Consider the following 20,247-nt stretch of genomic DNA (forward strand, 5'->3'; position numbering starts at 1 on the left):
CAGGATCGGACATTGTTTCGTTCTGCTGTGCATGGGGTCGCTATGAGTTGGTTCCGACTCGATGGCACCTGACAACAACAACAACAACATGAATAGAAAGGCTTAACATTGTGAAAATGTCAACACTACCTAAAGCAATCTATAGATATAATGCAATTCCAATCTAGACTCCAATATCATTCTTTCAAGAGAAGGAAAAACCAATGCTAATTTTATATGGAGAGGAAAGAGACCCCAGATCAGTCAGCTGATCTTTGACAAAGGACCAAAACACATTAAATGAGGAAGAGATAGTCTCTTCAAAAAAAAATGGTGCTGACAAAACTGGAAATCCATTTGCAGAATAATGAAATATAAGATCCATATCTCACATCAAATACAAAAATAAACTCATCATGGATTAAAGACCTAAATGTAAAATCTAGAACTAGAAAGATCATCAATGAAAAAATAGGGACAAATTTAGGGGATCCAATACATGACATAAATATACCGTCAAACATTACTAAAAACATATAAACAGTAGAAGACAAAATAGATGACTGGGGCCTTCTAAAAATTAGACACTTATGTGCATCAAATGGTTTCATCAAAAGAGTAAAAAGGAAGCCCACAGACAAGGAAATTTTTTTTTGCAATTACATACTAGATAAGGTATTAATGTCTAAAATTTATAGAAAACTATAACACCTCTACAAGAAACAGACAAATGACCCAATTAAAAAATGGACACAGGACACGAACAGACACATGATGTCACCATGGAAGATATTCAGGCATCCAACAAACATGAAGAAATGTTCAAAAGCATTAACCATTGTTGTTGTTGTTGTTGTTAAGTACCATCGAGTGGGTTCCGACTCATAGTGACCCTGTATAGGGTTTCTGAGGAGCAGCTGGTGGGTTTGAAATGCTGACCTTGTGGTTCACAGTCCAATGCTGATCCTACAGTGCCACACCAGAAGTCCTTAGAGAGATGCAAGTCAAAATAACAATGAGATACCATCTCACACTAGCATTAATAGCAAAGTTCAAAAAAACAGAAAACAACAATTACTGGCAAGGGTGTGGAGAGACTGGGAACCTCCTACATTGCTGGAGGAACCACAAAATGGTTCAACCAATGTGGAAAATGGTATGGCACTTCCTCAGAAAGTTGGTAATATAAATACTGTATGACTTGGTATATATGCACAAGAAATAAGAGCCAGGACACGAGTAGATAAATGCACACTGATGTTCATCACATCACTATTCATAATAGCAAAAATGCCCTAAATGTCCATCAGTGGAAAAGTGGATAACCAAACTTTGGTAAATACACACAATAAAATACTGTGCACCACATAACATGGATGAACCTGGAGGCCATTATGCTGAATGAAATTAGTCAATCACAAAAGGACAAATATTGTATGAAATCACTATTGTAAGAGGTGGGGGGAAAGGGAAAGTAATTCACTGGCTAGAGGGTAGACACATGTTAACTTGGGTGATGGGGAGGGCAATATATAAGAAGAAGAAGGCTGGAAGAGGAATAATGAAGACACAGGTAAGTATGTAAGGGCTAAAGGGGACAGAGGTAAATAATGTCATATACACAACCATGGAACTACACTGTTGCAGGTAGATACATGGACAGACAACTGAATGGGTGTATGAAGAAGGGTGGGAGTATATCCACATATACATAAGAGAGAGAAAAAAGTCTCAACTGCCATTGCACTAAAATGGAACAATCTTCAAGGTACTCATATATGTTAAAACCTTAGTTCAGAATAGTAGGAAAAGTGTTTTTTTGGAAAAGTCATAAGGGATGTTTTTCATATATAGTTGGCCCTCGAACAACACAGTTTGAACTGAGCTGGTCAACTTATATCTAGGGTTTTTGTTTTGTTTTTAATGCTGTGAAACACTAATTATCTCCCTATGAGCAGTTCGTTTCTCCAATAAATTATGTATCATAGTAAAAAATGTTCTCTTGCATATTTTCCATTAGGTTTAGTGCAATACCATAAACCTTGAATAATACCATGAGAAGTGCCACTAATGATGCTGGAAGTGCTCTCAAGAAGCAGAGAAAAGTCATGATATTACAAGAACCAGTTGGATTGCTTGGTATATGCTGTCGATTGAGGTCTGCAGCTGTGGTTGTCCACCCTTTCAAAATAAATGAGCCAGCATAAACATCACTGTAAAGAAAGAAAAAAAAATTGTGACGCTGTCACTGCAGTTACGCCAGCAGGTACAAACACCTTACACTCTTTTTGAAATACTGCTTTGTCTCATACTGAAAATGCAGTTGTTACGTGGGTGCAATACATATAACATATTAATGTATAACAAAATATGTGTGCAGTAACTGTTCTTTCTCAGTAAATTGGTCAACAGTAAACTATTCACAGTTAAGTTTTTCGGGAGACAAAAGTGATATGTAGATTTTTTTATTATGTGGGGGTAGGCACCCCTAACCCTTGTATTATTTAAGGGTCACCTGTATACTAATGTGTTTGTATGGGCATAAAGTACCTCTGGAAGGAGAAAAAAACACAAAAACTTCCCAAGCTATTGTCTTTGAAGGTGGAGTGGGAGCTGGGGGTTGGGGAGAATTGGGTGTCAAAAGTGGGAGGAAAACTGCCTTTTACTTTTTATACTGCTTTGTGCCTGTTGAATCTCTTATCATGTACTTTACCCATGCAGATAAATTATTATTTTTAGCATGTCCAATTCTAAGCAGTCCCCATGGGAGGCTAACGCTTATTCCAACGATGCTGCACCCAGCTCAGAACATGTTTTGGAGGCTCTTCTTTCACCTACCTTCCAAACCTGGAGTGTTGTTTTGCTGCCCTCCATGGCAGCAAATCCAAGGGGTGGAACTGACTTTTGGAAAGAGCCTCAAGTGGTTTGGAGCCAAGTCGGGTGATGTTTATTTTGACTAGAGGATAAGTGGCATTGTTTACATGTTGTTGCTTCTTTTCTGCCTCATTTTACCAAGGAATCAGCCTTGGACTGGTCTGAAGGATAATTTCTGGCCTGGGGACACAGAAAGGAGCCCCAGAAATGTTCCATCCATGATGGCAGCATGGAAATGGGTAAACCCATTGTTGTCAAGTTGTTTCTAACTTATGGTGTTCCTATAGGGGACAGAACAGAATCGCCCAACGGATTCCCAAGGCTGTAATCTTTACAGAAGCCGAGTGCTGTATCAATCTCCCCAGGAGCAGCTGGCTGGTGTCTTCAAACCAATCTTGCTTAGCAATCCAGTGCGTAATCAATGCACTGCTAGTGCTCTTTGGAAATGGGTAGATAGTCTCCTAAAGTAGAATAGCCAGGATTCTGCGAGTGACAGAAACCCAACCCAAAGGACTTTACGGGGGTCGGGGGAGAGTTTTTGGCCCCAAAGCTAGGAAGGATGTTGGGGAGCTCATAGAACTGAGAGAAGAGCTGCAGGAACAAAGGGCTGGGATTGACTTCTTGCTCCAGTATTCTCTCCAGGCATGCCTGTTCCTCTGTGTCGACCTCTCTTTCCTCCTAGTGCAGATTCCAGTTTAGTCACTTCAGTTCCATCTATAAATCCCAGGGAAGGTCTCTGATTGGTCCTGTTCAGGTGCTGGTCTATCGCTTTAGCCAATCATTGCAGTCAAGGGAATGTAGTAATAAGACTGGCTGGGATCTGAGTCACATGGCAGTTCCTATTAGGGGAAGGAAGGAGTGAAGCATTTATTCCCAAAATGAGGAGATGAGAAGGACAATTTTCAGGCTACTTTCAATAACAAATGACAGTGCTGCCTGGGATGTTAAGGATCCACATACCCTCCAGAGTCCGCCAGGAGCGTACAATCTAGTTTGGGCAATGAGACATAAAAATAACCAGAACATAACAGCTTGCGTTGGGCTTGAAGACTGGATAAGAATATCTGGAACTCCCCACCCACTTCAGAAGCTTGTGTCATGATAAAAATTAGACACTTAATGTGAAAGGACTTTAAAAAGACGGCAGTAACTATACCCTTTACAGTTCATTTGGCACATTCATAGCACCCTGAGGGCAAAGCACTGGCCCTGGAGTCATACTGACTCTACTTCCTTAGCTATAAAATGGGGATGATGCTAGTTCCTACATAACAGGGCTGTTGGAGAATTAGGGACCATGGGTACATGAAGTACTTAGAATACTACATAGCAGGTGTCCAATAACCAGTAATCAGATGCCATGGGGAGTCCTGGTGTGGTACTGTAGGATAAGCACTGGACTGCTAACCACAAGGTCAGTGGTTCAAATCCACCAGCCACTCTTCAGGGTCAATATGAATCGGAACCGACTTGATGGCACTTAGTAACAACAAAGACACCAATTTGGAGTCCATTCAAACTAATGGCAGCTCCATGTGTGTCAGAGTAGAGCTGTGCTTTACAGGGTTTTCAATGGGTGATTTTTCCAAAGTAGATCACCAAGCCTTTCGTTCGAGGTGTCTCTGAATGGACTTGACCTTCCAGTCTTTCAGTTAGTAGCCAAATGCCTTAATCATTTGTACAACCCAGGGACTATAGGTGCTCAATACATAAGGTACTATGATTTGCATTACTATTAATCCTGAACCTCTTCATACCCCTATAGGGTAGGCATGGCAAGGCTGACCATTCCCATTAAATAGATGAGGCTCAAGGAAGCGAAGGGCTTGACTGCTAATTATCCTTTTTGGTGATGGCAGAGTTGGGGTAGAACCAGCTCTAATCTAGGGCTCGGTTTCCCGAATTTGCAGTCCAGAAGGGTCAGTTCTGAGAGGGGTCTGAGGATGCCAGGTGGAGATACAGACACAGCCGTGTTCCTGGAGAAGTTGGATGTCCTCAAGAGTCAGAGAACACCTTGTACTAAGGTGGGGGCTACAAAGGGATGGCCGTGCTCTCTGGAATTCCTTGTCTGCTAGGGGCCTGGGGCATTAAGAGGGTGGGGATTGAACCTGTTACCCGGGGCCTTCTCTCAACTGTCCTGACACCTACCCATGCTACTTCAGGTACCTGTCCCCCACACCCTGTCATTCCCCTTTCATTTTTTCTCTCCTGTGTGCCTGTTTCCTGGACCCATGCATTCTCCTCTATAAATACCAGCTCTGGTATTTCGGGTTGGCAGCTGTTGCTGCCAGGGAGATGGCTGGGTTGACATGCGGCTCCTGACAAAACACAAATCCCTGGTGTGTGGGGGTGTGGGTCGTGTGAGTAGGGGGATGAATCAGAGAGGGGGCTGAAGGGGTACTCAAACAGGCAGGAGTCAAGGGAAGTTAGTGGTGGGGGATGGGAGTGTACATACAAACTGGAAACTGAGAATACAGCCCCCCTTCTGGAAATTACCCTGTTGTTTATAAACTTGAGGCCCCGCCCTCAACCATGTGTGTGTGTGTGTGTGTGTGTGTGTATGTCTGTGTGTTGGTGGTGTTGGGGCATGGGGGTGGGGACACAGAGGGAAACTGAGGCTCAGAACTCAAACCCAGGTGCCAGGTGACCTAAGCGGACAGGCAGACTGAAATGGCTCTTAGAAACATTGCTTTCTGGAGTCCAGCACTTTCTCACCCTCAGAGACCCCTGCACCGCCAGCCTTGCTGATAGACCGTGGTTTTGCCTGAATCCCCCCAAACCTCTTCAACTTCCTGTCAGTCTTTAGAAATAAGGTGGTCTGGGGTCTTTCTTGGGAACAGGCCTTGTTCCTTCAGGAAATGGCCTAAAATCTCTCCTGGAAGCAAATATAGGACCCTTGGATGAAATGGGTTCACCCCAGGGTTCTCTCTTGAACACCCCAGGACAAAGCAAGCACCCAAGGTTCCAGCTGGGATGTCCTAGTGAGGAGCTGTCAGGCAGGCCTGTCTGTCCATCTTCGACCCTCTTGGGTGGGTGGGCCTCTCCTCACATCTCTCACAGGCCCTCCACCCTCCAGGCCTCGGTGGGGGAACGTGCCTCCCCGCCCCCTGGGCCAGCGGCCTCCCTTTCCTGGCAGGACAGCAGGATCCTGCAGCTGTCAGGGGAGGGGCATGGGGGCTGATGTCAGGAGGGATACAAATAGTGCTGACGGCCAGGGGCCCTGTCTCCCCTCACCGCAGCCACTCTCCCGGCCGCAGCAAGTTCTCCGTCCTCCAGTCCTCCGCCACCATGAGCCAGGCCTACTCGTCCAGCCAGCGTGTGTCTTCCTCCTACCGCCGCACCTTCGGGGGCGCACCAGGCTTCTCGCTCGGCTCCCCACTGAGTTCACCCGTGTTCCCACGCGCGGGCTTCGGCTCCAAGGGCTCCTCGAGCTCTATGACGTCGCGTGTCTACCAGGTGTCGCGCTCTTCAGGTGGGGTCGGGGGGCTGGGGTCGCTGCGGGCCAGCCGGGTGGGCTCGAGCCGTGGACCCTCTTCGTATGGCGCGGGCGAGCTGCTGGACTTCTCGCTGGCCGACGCCGTCAACCAGGAGTTCCTGACCACGCGCACCAACGAGAAAGTGGAACTGCAGGAACTCAACGACCGCTTCGCCAACTACATCGAGAAGGTGCGCTTCCTGGAGCAGCAAAATGCGGCCCTCGCTGCAGAGGTGAACCGACTCAAGGGGCGCGAGCCCACCCGCGTGGCCGAGCTCTATGAAGAGGAGCTGCGTGAGTTGCGGCGCCAGGTGGAGGTGCTCACCAACCAGCGTGCGCGCGTCGATGTGGAGCGAGACAACCTCATAGATGACCTGCAGCGGCTGAAGGCCAAGTGAGGGCTGGGCGGGCGCTGTGGTCAGGCCTGGGAGGGAGGGGCTCAGCTGTCAGCACCCACCATCTCCCATACAAGGAGAGCGCTGCCCACCTGTGTTCCCCAGGAGCAGACAGACCCCAGAATTAACCCCTGTGTGATCCCACCCTGAAAAAGAGGAGTTTTCTTGGGGAGACCATGGGGTGGGCATGGGAGACTTTGGGCAGCCCCTTGAACAAGCTTATCTGAAGGTGAGTGGTGATGTTGATGGGGCCAGATGGCGCGGTGTTTAAGGGCTGAAGGAGCCCACAGTGCAAAGCTGATGAGAAGGTGGGAGAGTGATAGACCACCAAATCTGGGATCGGCTGGACTGGGCTGCTGTCATGGGTGGTATAGGGGCTAGAGAACCCAAATAGGAGCTCTCAGCTCATCTGTGATGGGACCCTGGAGAGGGGAGTGAGGCGGAGCTTGGTTGAGACTGAGTCATCTAACAAGATACATTGGATAAGGTGGAGGGGGAAGTGTGTAGGAGGGTGCAACTGGAAGACAGTTTAGGAGGACTGGAAAAGTAGGCCTTACCAGGCTCTAGGACAAAAAAACGGAGCAAGTTGTCAGAGCCCTGCCTCTGACAAGCCAGCAGACTCAGTGTCCTGCCTTCCAGGTCACAAACATTACTTGAGAACCTACATAAGCCAGCCTGAGGCTTGGAACCAGAAACACAGAAGTGGATAAAATAGACACAGTGCCTAATCCCAGGGAGGTCACAGTCTGATGGGGACATAGACTTTGAGGGTGTGGCCCCAGGGCAGAGATTGAGCCACTCCTCTACTGTCCCTGAGTGGCACTTCTGCCATTTCCCTTCTCAGTCTCCTGTCTCTGCCCAGTAGCCAGGCCTCCTGCCTCTGTTCTGAGCTCACTCCCCAGGCAGCCTTCAGTCAGTCCTCTCCCCTTCCTGCAGTATCCCACAGACTGTCTGTTCTTCTGTCTATCTGTCCCATCCAGGCTGCAGGAGGAGATCCAACTGAGAGAAGAAGCAGAGAACAATTTGGCTGCCTTCCGAGCGGTGAGCTGTCTTCCCACCAGCATCCCCCCTCTGCCCCTCTCTGTGTGATCCTGGTCTCCCTCTGTCCTGCCTGGGTGGTCAGTGACACTGCCCCTCTCTCGGCCTCTGGCAGGATGTGGATGCAGCCACTTTAGCTCGCATTGACCTGGAGCGCAGAATTGAGTCTCTTAACGAGGAGATAGCATTCCTCAAGAAAGTCCACGAAGAGGTAAGCCCATGACATTCTACCCCAATTCCTTGGGCCATGGGGGAAGCAGGTGGGAAGAGGGAACAGTGCTGGGCTCTAGGAGGAGTGTGAAGAGGATGGTGTAGGGGGCTTGGTGGGAGACTGAATCCCAACTACACCGTGCAGGAAATCCGTGAGCTGCAGGCCCAGCTTCAGGAGCAGCAGGTCCAGGTGGAGATGGATATGTCCAAGCCAGACCTCACTGCCGCCCTCAGAGACATCCGGGCTCAGTATGAGACCATTGCAGCCAAGAACATCTCTGAAGCTGAGGAGTGGTACAAATCAAAGGTGGGTGGCTTGGCCCAGGGCCTCTGGCACTCTGTCCCCTCCATCACAGTTTGGAGGTGCTGCCGCTGTCTCCATCTGTGAAGAGGAGGGTGGGTGAGGGTCTGCATACTCCTACGTGCCCCTATGTGCTCTTTATCTCAGGGCTCTTTCTCTGTCCTTAGGTGTCTGACCTGACCCAGGCAGCCAACAAGAACAATGACGCACTACGCCAGGCCAAGCAGGAGATGATGGAGTACCGACACCAGATCCAATCCTACACCTGTGAGATCGACGCCCTCAAGGGCACTGTGAGTCCCACCTTACCTGGCCTAGCCCCTTCCTGCCTGTTGATCCTTCCCTTACTCTGTGATCCTGTGCCCAGCGCTGCCCTCTCTGAGCCCTGATCTCCTCTAGTCTACAATAGGACTTTAACACATATGGGTGAATTCTGTTGGGGAGGGGGCTCTGATCACAGATGCTCTTCCTCTATCTGTTTTGTTCTCTGAACTTTCACATAAGACTTCTTTTGAGCTCAGAGCTCCCTGCTGAGAGGGATTGGATGCCTCCTGGCCCCACCCATCTTGAGGTGCCCCCAGCCCTGAGGCTGTGTCTCTCTCCATCCTGGGACTCTTGTGTCCTCCTCCCTGGACAGCCAGCCCTTGACCTAGGCTCTTCTCCCTGCAGAATGATTCCCTGATGAGGCAGATGCGGGAGCTGGAGGACCGCTTTGCCAGTGAAGCCAGCGGCTATCAGGACAGCATCGCGCGGCTGGAGGAGGAGATCCGGCACCTCAAAGATGAGATGGCCCGTCACCTTCGAGAGTACCAGGATCTGCTCAACGTCAAGATGGCCCTGGATGTGGAGATTGCCACCTACCGGAAGCTGCTGGAGGGCGAGGAGAGCCGGTGAGGGAAGGGGCAAGAGTGGGGCATGGGGTATGTTGAGGGGCCCATTCCTGTCCCAGAGGGCACAGGACCACCCCCACAAAACCTGGGAGCACATTTCTACAAAAGGCTACTGTTCACTAGAAATTTCAAAGAATTAGCTAGGGCCACCTGGGCAAAAAAAAAAGATTTAATTAATAGCTTTTATTAAAAGAGAAATGTAAGTATTCCCTCATCCACCTTGAAAATTAAGAACCACCAGCATGAAACCATATTCAGCAACCAGTAATAAAATATTACTGCCAGTCACAGGAGAGATGAGAGCAGAGTGAAAAGAAAATAGGGAGGGGGTGGATCGAGGCAAGCAGAGACAGAGGAAGGATAGATTGAGAAGGGGTGAAGAGATGTGCACTAAGGGTACACACATAAACACGTGCACACACTCATAGGAAAAGACACACTTGGGGCAAGTCACAGGAAACAATATACAATCGGTAAGGGATACAAGAGAACTTTCTGGGGTGATAGGAATCTATCTTGACTGGGAGTGGTAGTCACATGGATGTAGAAATTTGTCAAAATGCATTGAAATGTACACTCAAGATCTGCATGTCACTGTATGTAAATTTAACATCAAATTAAAACAGGCCTGGTACCCATTGATAATTATAAAATATATTTGAAGTGAAAAGAATTAGTAGACATGTTTATACACAAACTCATATATAAACAGATTTCAGGTTTTAGAGAATAACGTCTATGTAATGGCCGTTTAAGGTGCGTTTTCACAGTATGAGGCATAAATGGAGAGTCCCCGGTGGTGTAGACTGGCTAACACATTCAGCTATTAACTGAAATATTAATAAGAAAGGGCTTATTATTTGGAAGAAAGAGCTGGTCTATGTACTTCTGAAAAATCAGCCACTGAAAGTCTTATGAGCACAGTTCTATTCTGACATGCTTGGGGTTGCCATGAGGCAGAACTGACTTGAACACAAGTGGCGTTTTTTTAGGCACAGATGGAGGTATTAGCTCCTGGAACTTACCTTCCCATGGGTGGGCCACAGGTTCCCAATCTGGCTGGAGAGTGGGCATCTCAGTTGATTTACTCATAGTTGTTGATAAATCCTGCAATCCCAGGAGCAAGAAGAAAATCCTGGTGAACTGGAGGGTGCAATGCGATTGGAGATCCTGGTCTCATGCCAGCAGGCCAGAGATGGAATGTGTGTGATCCTTCCAGAAGGGACAGTTCCCAAGACAACTGCAATTGGCCTTTGACCCTATCCTCTCAGCAGTGTTGGGTCTGGGACAGTTGAACATGGTGTCTAGAGAGAACCAGGAAGAATCCTGATGGTGGGCACAGGAAAGAATGGGAACCCCTAACCCTTTCAGGACTTTGTCTCTCTCCTTTCAGCATCAACCTCCCTATCCAGACCTTCTCTACCCTCAACATCCGAGGTGAGTGTGTGCTGAGATGGGGAAGCTGGGCTGCCAGGGGTAGGAGTTCAGCATAGGTACTGCCCAAGGCCAGCCAAGAGGGGAGAATGGAACTATGGGGACAGAGACAAGGCTGGGACCTGGGGGAGAATGGGGACCCTGTGGGGTAATGAGGGATAATATATAACGTCTCAACTATACATGATAAAATGCAATACATAGAGACAGTGATATAAAATATGTAGAGCAGTCTGCGTATGGCTGCTAAAGGTTGGTAGTTTAAATCCACCCAGTGAAAGCTCGAAAGAAAGGCCTAATCTAATCCATTAGATTACCTTGTGGAGCAGTTCTACTTTGTAACACATGGGGTTATCATGAGTCGGAATCAACTCAGCAGCAACTAACAACAGAGCTAAACGAGGTACCTGTTAACAGAAAGCTCTTATTGCCTATTTACCATGTCCCTGCATCTTCTGGGAGGCTTGGTGGTGGTTATGTACCGTGGAGTCAGTTCCAACTAATAGTGACCCTGTATCGGGTTTTTGACTCACAGTGTGATGCTGTATAAGTTTTATAGTATACAGTCTATGGACTATAGGATAAGCACTGGATTGTGAACCACAAGGTTGGCAGTTCAAACCCACCAGCTGTTCCTTAAAAACCCTGTACAGGGTGACTGTGAGTCAGAATCAACTTGATGGTGCTTAACAATGACATAGGGTTTCCGAAGCGGTAAATCTTTATGGGAGAAGAAAGCCTCATCTTTCTTCCATGGAGCAGCTGGTAGATTCAAACTACTGACCTTGCTGTTAGTAGCCCAGCTCTTAACTCGCTACGCTACCAGAGTTCCCTTCTGGGAGTCTTGGACATCAGGAAACAGCCTCTATATCCCAAACTCAGAAGGCACCAGGAAAATCTAGATCACTTTCCCTGGGCTAGGAGGCACTCCCACCCATTGTCTGGTGGCATGTTGCCAAGTGACCCCCACCTCCCACCCCTCCCAGCTACTTGTCGAACATCTCTAGTTTGATGGAGCAAGATGTTGGAAGCACATTTTAAAAAATGAAGCCAAACCTTAGCAAAGCCAAACAATTAAAAGAACGAGCTCGTAGGGCACTCTGCCACTTCTGACATTAGTAATATGCAGACGGAGTGGCTTTCCAACCCCAGAGAGCAGAAAAACACGCTGTAATGATACATTAAGAGAGGCCAGCCACGGTCCTTGGCAGCTTTGCCTTTCCTAGATCAAATCTTTTTTATCTTCGATGTTCATTTCCATCAGGAAAACATACACGCTGTGCTCTGCCGAGCTACCACGTTCATCACAAGCTCGTTGCTCACTAAGGAGAGTCATAAACACCAAACTCATGATATCAAAGACCTAAAATTGACCCTCCCTATAACACTCAGAAGGGAGCTCTGGTAGCGTAGCGGTTACGAATTGGGCTGCAAACCACAAGGTCAACAGTTCGAAACTACCAGCTGTTCCAACGGGAGAAAGATGAGGCTTTCTGCTCCTGTAAAGATTTACAGCCTCGGAAACCCTGTACAGGGTCACTATGAGTTGGAACCAACTCCACGGCACATAACAGCAACACAACAACAATAACAACTTAACACCCAGAAAGGAGCTCTGGTAGCGTAGCAGTTATGAGTCAGGTTGCTAACCTCAAAGTCAGCAGTTCAAAACTACCAGCCGTTCCTCAGGAAAAAGATGAGGCTTTCTGCTCCCGTGAAGATTTACAGCCTCGGAAACTCTGCACAGGGTTGCTATGAGTCAGAACCGACTCCACAGCACATCATAACACTCAGAATCTCTCTTTCCAGTTAGTACAAACACAAAATGTGAGTCTTGTATTTAAAGCTGCTTCATGCTTGTTTACACCTACAGCTCTGTGGTCTCAATAGGATAGATGTCATTGTTACCCTTCACATGGAATCACAGAGGGACAAGTGGCTGGCCACAGTACAGCAAATCCATGACTGAGTCCTCTGTTGTTAAGTCACAGAGTCAGTTTTGACTCATAGTGACCCTGTATAGGGTTTCTGAGGAGTAGCTGATTGATTTGAACTGCCAATCTTGTGGTTAGCAATCTAGTGCTTATCCTGCAGTGCCACGTCAGGACTCCTACATCTCTCTTACTAAAACTTAGAAGGCTTGTCTAAGTTTCCCCAAAAGAGTATCCTAGGACTGAGCTTTGTGACCCCTGACAGCCTTGAGGGGAGATTCCTGGGTTCTAATTCAGGCAGGGCTCTTGTGGAGTGCAGAGGTGAAGAGAGAGCAAGGAGACATGGGGTGTGGATAGACCAGCCTGTACCTGGAGCAAATCTGTGGGCTTCTGAGCCCATCTCATCTGTGGGTCTGAGAAACCATGTGCTGAGTGTGGGCTCAGTGGCAGGTGATAAAATCTAGTTGAAGAAGTCACAGGCCTATTTGGACAGGGGTGAGAGGCTGCCTGGGCTGTGCCCGATGAGACTGGGTGGGCAGAGCTAGGGCCTCCTGGACTTGGTCAGCTGAGTGTGGGGTGGCTCTGTTACAGAAACAAGCCCTGAACAAAGGGGCTCCGAGGTACATACCAAGAAGACGGTGATGATCAAGACCATCGAGACCCGGGATGGGGAGGTGAGTGTCTCCTCGTCCTCTCGGCCTTGGTGGGGGTGTGAGGTGTGTCTGGGAGATTGTCAGAAGGTGCTCTGCTGTTGGGGGCTGGGGGTAGGCACTGGGCTAGACCGGGCTTCTCTTCCCCTAGGTCGTCAGTGAGGCCACACAGCAGCAACATGAGGTGCTCTGAAGACAGAGACCCCTCTGCTGCCAGAGACCACCTCCGCCTGTCCTCACCGCTCCTGAAGCCAGCCTCCTTCTATCCTAGGGCACCACACCCAGCCATAACCCTTCCCTCACAGCCTCCATGCCTCCTCACCCAACCCCATGCTCCCCACAGGGGACATGGTCCAGCCCTGCCCAACCACAGCTCCCCCCAACCCCCGCAGTCACTTCTGCTGCCCCCTGTCATGTGAGGTTGGAGTGAGTGAGCCGCCTGGCCACCCTCCCTTCCTGCCTCTTGGGGTGACAGCCCTGCTCCAGTTAGAGTCCTTGGCCAGGCCAGGATGGAGCTGAGGAGAGAGGGGTCACCCTGCCCCACACCTCAGTGACCTCAGGCTCTAGCCTCTGGCTTTGGAGAGGGCCCCTGAACTGGTGATGGAACACCCCAGGGACAGGATTGAACCCTGTGGACCTTGACCTCCTCAACCTGGAGGGAGGGACAGCCCCCTCAGGAAGCCTATAAGGTAACCAAGGACCAGCCCCCTGTGGAGACTAGGGGGCTTGAAACTGTCCCCGTGGTCCCTTCCCCTCCCCATTCCCACCCTTGCACAGGGTGGCCTTAGAAAGCAGGGGCTGAAAGAGGGAACCCCGAAGGTGCTGGATGTGGGAGCAGGAGATTCAGAAGAAGAGAGGGTGGATGAGATGCTGGAGAAGAGAGGCAGAGAGCGGTCTCAGGCAGTGGGAGGGCGGGTGCCCTCCCAATGCCAGGCTCTGGTCAGAAACAATAAAAAAGCACAAGCCTAGTGTGCCCCCTGCTGTCGTGACTGCCCTGTCTCCTGGTTGGGGGCGGGGGGGGGGAGGGGCTGAGAGACATCCTGGGGTGAACTGTGCTCTCCTCTTCCGTCCAGCCAGGCTGTCCCCAAGTTCTCACACCCTGTTATTTCCAGAGCACCCCACACACACACGCCATGGGGCGTGGGTATTGCTGGACGGGGCTGGAGGGCTTTTGTTGGGGAACCACACATACCCCAATTCCTAGGCTGTTCTCCCTGCCCACCTTCCCATCAGCAGGACCCAAGGACAGTACCTGCCCTTTTAGAAGGACAACACTGCCTCTGACAGACCAATTCTAAAGTAGGGCTCCCTCACTCCCGCCCCAAAGAAGTTTACAGCCTCAACCTATCTATTAAACCAGCCTTGAGCACCATTTTTGCCCAAAGGTCTACTCAGAAAAAATAACAATGTTAGAAGAAATGGAAAGATCAATCTTGTTCTTGGATGAGAAGGCCCATATTCTAACTGCACAAATCTATAATTTCAATGCAATGTAATCTTAGTTAAACTACAAATGGGAAACTGGGATAGGATTTGAAAACATAATACTTGTTTGTCTAAGAAGATGGTATGGTGGTGGTTATGTGCCGTGGAGTCGGTTCCGACTCATAGTGACCCTGTATAGGGTTTCTGAGGCTGTAAATCTTTACGGGAGCAGAAAGCCTCATTTTTCTCCCGTGGAACAGCTGGTAGTTTTGAGCTGCTGACCTTGCAGTTTGCACCCCGATTCATAACCACTACGCTACTAGAGCTCCTAAGAAGACGGTATAGAACATATAAAAAGAAATGAAGAAAATCATAGAGTAAAACATTAAGATATACTCTGAAGTGATGATAACTAGAACAGACTGGTTCTTGAAGAGGAAATATGCAAACATTCATGGAATAAAATAGACCCAAATACAGATGGGACTCTAGCATACTCATATATTAAAGGAGACATGTAAAATCTGTGGGAAAACATTTTCAGTGTATAGTTTGGGGCCAGTTGGATAGTTGTAGGAGAAAGCAACAGTGAAGGCTAATCTCCTTTCACTCTTTCCAAAAGATAAATTCCAGATGGATCAAAGATTTAAGAAATTTGATGGAGCCATCTAAGTCCCAACCTTCATGCCTCTCCTCACAGATTGAAGGGATTCTCTTTCTAAAGGAGATGGGAAGAGGGTAAAAGATCACAAAACTAATAAACTCAGACTGTCTATGGGTAAGAAAAAAGCCTAATGAAGTTTTAATCTGAAGGTCCCTAATCTGACTTTTCCAGAAACTTCCAAAATCTTCAGCTCTGTTTGATGTCTCTGTCTCTTTCACATTCCTTTTATGTGGCCCTAGATCAGATGTTGCCCTTCCTTTCAGCTGTGCACATCCCTCTCTTGAAGAAGGTGCCTGTTTCAAAGTATGAGCTGGAGGCCACAACCTAGGTCCCCACCCCCATTCACCAGTGACTCATGGTCATTTCTTTTCCCCTAGTGCCCCAGTTTGGTGAACCCTGCAGGCCCAAGTCAACCTTTAGGGCAGGGGTAGGGAACATCTGGCCCTCAGGCTGTATGAGCTTATGAAATCACGTGGTCTGGGACTCGAAATTCAATAAATCTAAGAGCTTTTTTTTCATAATAACATAAATTTATATTAAGTGATGTTATAAGTATCCAAATGACCCTTGGCAGAAAAACAAGGTCAGCCGCTCCTTGGAAACCCTATACAGAGTTGCAATGGGTTAGAACTGACTTGCGGCACTTAACAACAACAGCAACAAGCCCTGCTTTAGGGAAATTCCAACGATTCTCACAAGAAATGAAACTGGAAGCAGCATGTCTTATATTCACATTAGGTGGGCTGGGTGAGGACCTTCTACTATCCCCTCTTATCCTTGAGTCTGTTGGGGTTCCTGGGGTCTGAGTTAACCTCTCTGTGAGGAAAAAACTTGGATGAGGCTGGGCCCAGGTATCTAAGAGGGGGCAGGTATTTCTGTGAATAATGGCTGGAACTTCTTGGCTCTTCCTTCTCCCTAAGTAAATTATGTGAATTCATTTCCCCTGTAAAAGCTAGAAGGACGAAGGCCCAGGGTAACCCTCCCCTCCCCAAAAAACTTAGGTATAGACTAGTCACTAAACCTGTATTAGACTAGTCACAAAGCAAGGAAGGCAGTTGTACGGTGGTTAAAGCTCTTAGCTACTAACTGAGAGGTCAAATCCACCAGCCGCACTGCTGGAAAAAGATAATTCAGTCTATAAAGATTTACAACCTTGGAAACCCGATGGGACTGTTCTGTTCTGTTTCATAGGGTCGCCATGCATTCAATTTGACTCCATCACCATAGATATTTAGTCACTAAACTGGATGAAGGGAGTGATCTTCAACTCTCAGAGTCAGATCTCTGAAGTCACCCCAAACGCTACAGAAGTTCCCTCAAAGCCTCACTCCCAGCATCCTTGACAAGAAGTCATCACACTGTTGGTTCCTCTCTGGTGTCAGGGAACTCACTACTTCCATGGTGCGCCCAGCCAGCTAGGGACAGTTCTGAAGGCCATTCCTTCTCCAGCACATGTGTGTCCCCGGTGATTGCCACCACTTGTCCCCCTAGGGGAAGCATTCTCCGAGCAGAGCCTTCCTGAGACTAGACGTTCTACTTCTAAGCCCTCTGCTGTCTCCTTAGAAGCTGGCAGTGTGCAGGTAGCTAGAGCAGGTGAGGTGGAGGGACAGACCAAACCAACCAAGAAGATCTGGATCTCATGTGGTCACACACATACAACCAGACCACCAGTACCCCAGCACTCGCCCCGCACATACACACATCACCTCCATGGTCAACCTCCTCCTTGCTCCACGTGACACTTGGGTGTCTTCTCCTTCAAGACTGAATATCAGGAGGGAACATGGCTGGAAGAGGGCTGACTCCCTTCCCATTGGTCCCCTGGGACTAGGTCAGACCAGCTCAGACCTCAACTGAAGGGTTGTAGCAAGAAAGACTATAGAGGCAGGAACACCCTTAAACCAGGGACTGAGGGCTCACAGGGCAGCTTCTGAGCCTGTCTGTCCACTCTGGCTCCCTCTACCTTCTGCTCCTTGAGACAATTCCTCCATTGTTCCTCCCATTCTAGTTCCTTGCTTGCCCAGGACACCTGTGCAGATTCATTAAATGACCACTGGGTGGGTACCTGAACCCAGCTACCTAGACACAGGGATTTCTATGTTTTGTTCACAACTCTCTCCTGGTCCCTGGATGACAACCTAGTTTGTTGTTGTTAGGTGCCTGGTACATATTTAAAAATCAAACCCTTTGCTGTCTACTTCATTTCGACTTGTGGTGGTCCCATGTGTTTCAGAGGAGCACTATGCTCCATAGAGTTTTCAATAGCTATAATCTTATGGATAGCATATGCACTGGACTGCAAACCACAAGGTCAGCAGTTCCAGCCCACCAGTCACTCTCCAGGAGAAAGACAAGGCTTTCTGCTCCTGCAAACATTTACAGTCGTAGAAACCCTATTCAGGGTCGCTATGGCACTTAACAAAAACAAACGATTTTATGGAAATAGATACCCAGATCTTGCTTCTTTGGTGCCAGTGGGTTAATTCTAACTGACAACCTTTTGTTATTAAACTGTTTGCACCACTCATGGCATGTAATGTTAAGTGCTGTCGAGTCGGTTCTGACTCATAGTGACCCTATACAGGGTTTCTGAGGAGCAGCTGGTGGGTTTGAACTGCCGTTCTTGTGGTTCACAGTCCAGTTCTAGGTGCCCATTAAATATTTAGAATTGACTATTTATTGAATGAATACTCACTAGGCTACTTTTACCTACCTGGCTCTAAATTTAACATTCACGAGGTAGAACTGATGGCTCCCACTTAATACTTTGTTTCAACATTCACTGAGCTCTTACCAGGTGCCAAACACCTGGCACATCAATTTGACTTGGAGGAAAGTCCCGGCCCAGAGAGGTGAGGTGGCCTGCCAAGGTCACACAGCAGGGTAGTGGTGGAGAAGGACCTAGCCTCAGGCTCTCTGGCCCCTGGAGCCCAGATCTCTTTCCATGACACCACAGGCTTGTGATCTAAAGGCAGGCAGGCTGGCAGTACATACACCCAGACTGGCGCCAGGCCACCAGGCACCGTGGGGCCCAGGCTGAGGGACAATGCCTTATAGCCAGCTGCCCTGAGCTGAGCCTGCTGACTCCTGCTGTTGCTGCCGGTGTAGGCTTCTCCAGAAGAGGGCGCCAGGGACTCCCATGGCCTGTGCCCTCCCTGTGAGGTCCGCAGCCCCAGAAATGCACATTAGTGTATGCCCTAGTATGGACAAGCTGAGCAAGAGATGTTCCAGGCTCTGTGCCAGACCCCTTTAAATTGTTAATATTCATTTTAATATTTAATATAATAATTTAATACTATCACAACGACGTAAGTCAGATCATGTAATTCCTCTGCTCAAAACCTTCTGAAATGACTTCCCATTTCACTTGGAATAACAGCACCTTAGTCTACAAAATGTTAGGCGACAGGTCTCTGCTACCTGGCTGACCTCATCTCCCACTGTGCTCCCTGCTGTCTCCCACCACCTCTGCCTGGCACAGAACTCCTCCAGATGGTTTGCCCCTTGCTTCCATACCCCTTCAAGGCTGGTTCAGATGCTCCCAGGAAGGTCGGCTCCAGTCACCCTATTTAAAAATGCCGTCCCTCACCACACTCTTACCCCCTTCCCTGCTTAATTCTTTTCCTTCTAGTCATCTTTATGACTTCCTTATTTCCTTATACTTATTGTTTGTCTCCCTCCTAGAACATGAGTCACAAGGAGGCAGGAATCCTTGTCTGTTTGATTCACTGCTGTATCCCTTAGTGCTTAGAACAGTGCCAGGCACGTGGTGGTTGTTGTTAGTGCCATAGAGTTGTTTCCATTGTTCAACAGAACGGAGCCAATGCTTATAATACTTTCTCCGCTTGAGGCCATCATTGCAGCCACTGTGTTAGTATTCGTCCATCTGTGTTAGTCCATCTCACTAGAGGCCTTCCTCTTTTTCACTGACCCTCTACCAAGTGTAATGTCCTTCCCCAGGAACTAGTCCCTCCTTATACCATGTTCCAAGTACATGAGACAAAGTCCATCTTCACCTCTAAGGCACAGCCTGGCTCTATTTCTTCCCGTATCATTTTCTTCACCAACACCATAATTCAAAGGCACCAATTCTCCTTCAGTCTTGTCCAACTTTCCCATAAACATGAGTCAACTAAAAGTACCATGGCTTGGGTCAGGTACACCTTAGTCTTTGCTTTTAACACTTTAAAGAGATCTTTTGCAGCAGATTTGCCTAATGCAATACATTTGATTTCTTGACGACTCCTTTCGCAAGCAAGCATTCATTGTGATCCAAGTAAAGTGAAATCCTTGACAACCTCATTCCCCTCCCTTCCTCTGTTTATGATGATACTATTTATTTGGCCCAATGGTGAGGATTTTTGTTTTCTTTTGTTGAGGTGTGATCCATATTGTAGGCTGTAGTCTTTGAATTTCATCAGGAAGTACTTCAAGGTACATAGTTGTTGTTGTTGGTGGTGGTTGCCATTGAGTTGGTACTCATAGTGACCTTATGCACAGCAGAAAGAAACACTGCCCGATCCTGGGCCAACCTCACTATTGCTGCCACGCTTGAGCCCATTGCCACTTTGCCAGTCCATCTTGCTGGGGGTCTTCCTCTTTTTCTCTGACCCTCCACTTTGTTGTTGTTGTTATGTGCCATACAGTTGGTTCCAACTCATAGCGATTCTGTACAGGGTTTCCTAGGCTGTAAATCTTTTTTTTAAAGCTATAAATCTTTACGGCAGCAGAAAGCCTCATCTTTCTCCCACAGAACAGCTGGTAGTTTCGAACTGCTGACCTTGTGGTTCACAGCCCGATTCGTAACCATTATGCTACCAGAGCCCTAACCCTAACCTTACCAAATATGATATCCTTCTCCAGTGACTGGTCCCTCCTGACAATATGTCCGAAGTATGAGAGACAAAGTTTGGCCATCCTGGCCTCCAAGAAGCACTCTGGCTGCACTTTGTCCAACACAGATCTGTTGGTTCTTTTGGCA

General features: G+C 48.1%; 1 protein-coding gene across 1 annotated transcript; it reads left to right on the forward strand.

Annotated features, from left to right (window-relative positions):
- Positions 1–6,081: 6,081 nt before the first annotated feature.
- DES (desmin) lies at positions 6,082–13,614 on the forward strand. Its single transcript, XM_006867841.1, has 9 exons — positions 6,082–6,722; positions 7,704–7,764; positions 7,877–7,972; positions 8,117–8,278; positions 8,440–8,565; positions 8,942–9,162; positions 10,556–10,599; positions 13,119–13,201; positions 13,329–13,614. Exons 1-9 carry the CDS (start codon positions 6,142–6,144, stop codon positions 13,368–13,370), a joined length of 1,416 nt encoding a protein of 471 aa, XP_006867903.1. The 5' UTR covers positions 6,082–6,141; the 3' UTR covers positions 13,371–13,614.
- The last annotated feature ends 6,633 nt before the right edge of the window (positions 13,615–20,247 follow it).

The sequence above is a fragment of the Chrysochloris asiatica genome, unplaced genomic scaffold (genome assembly GCF_000296735.1).
Source record: "Chrysochloris asiatica unplaced genomic scaffold, ChrAsi1.0 scaffold00110, whole genome shotgun sequence".
Lineage (NCBI taxonomy): Eukaryota > Metazoa > Chordata > Mammalia > Afrosoricida > Chrysochloridae > Chrysochloris > Chrysochloris asiatica.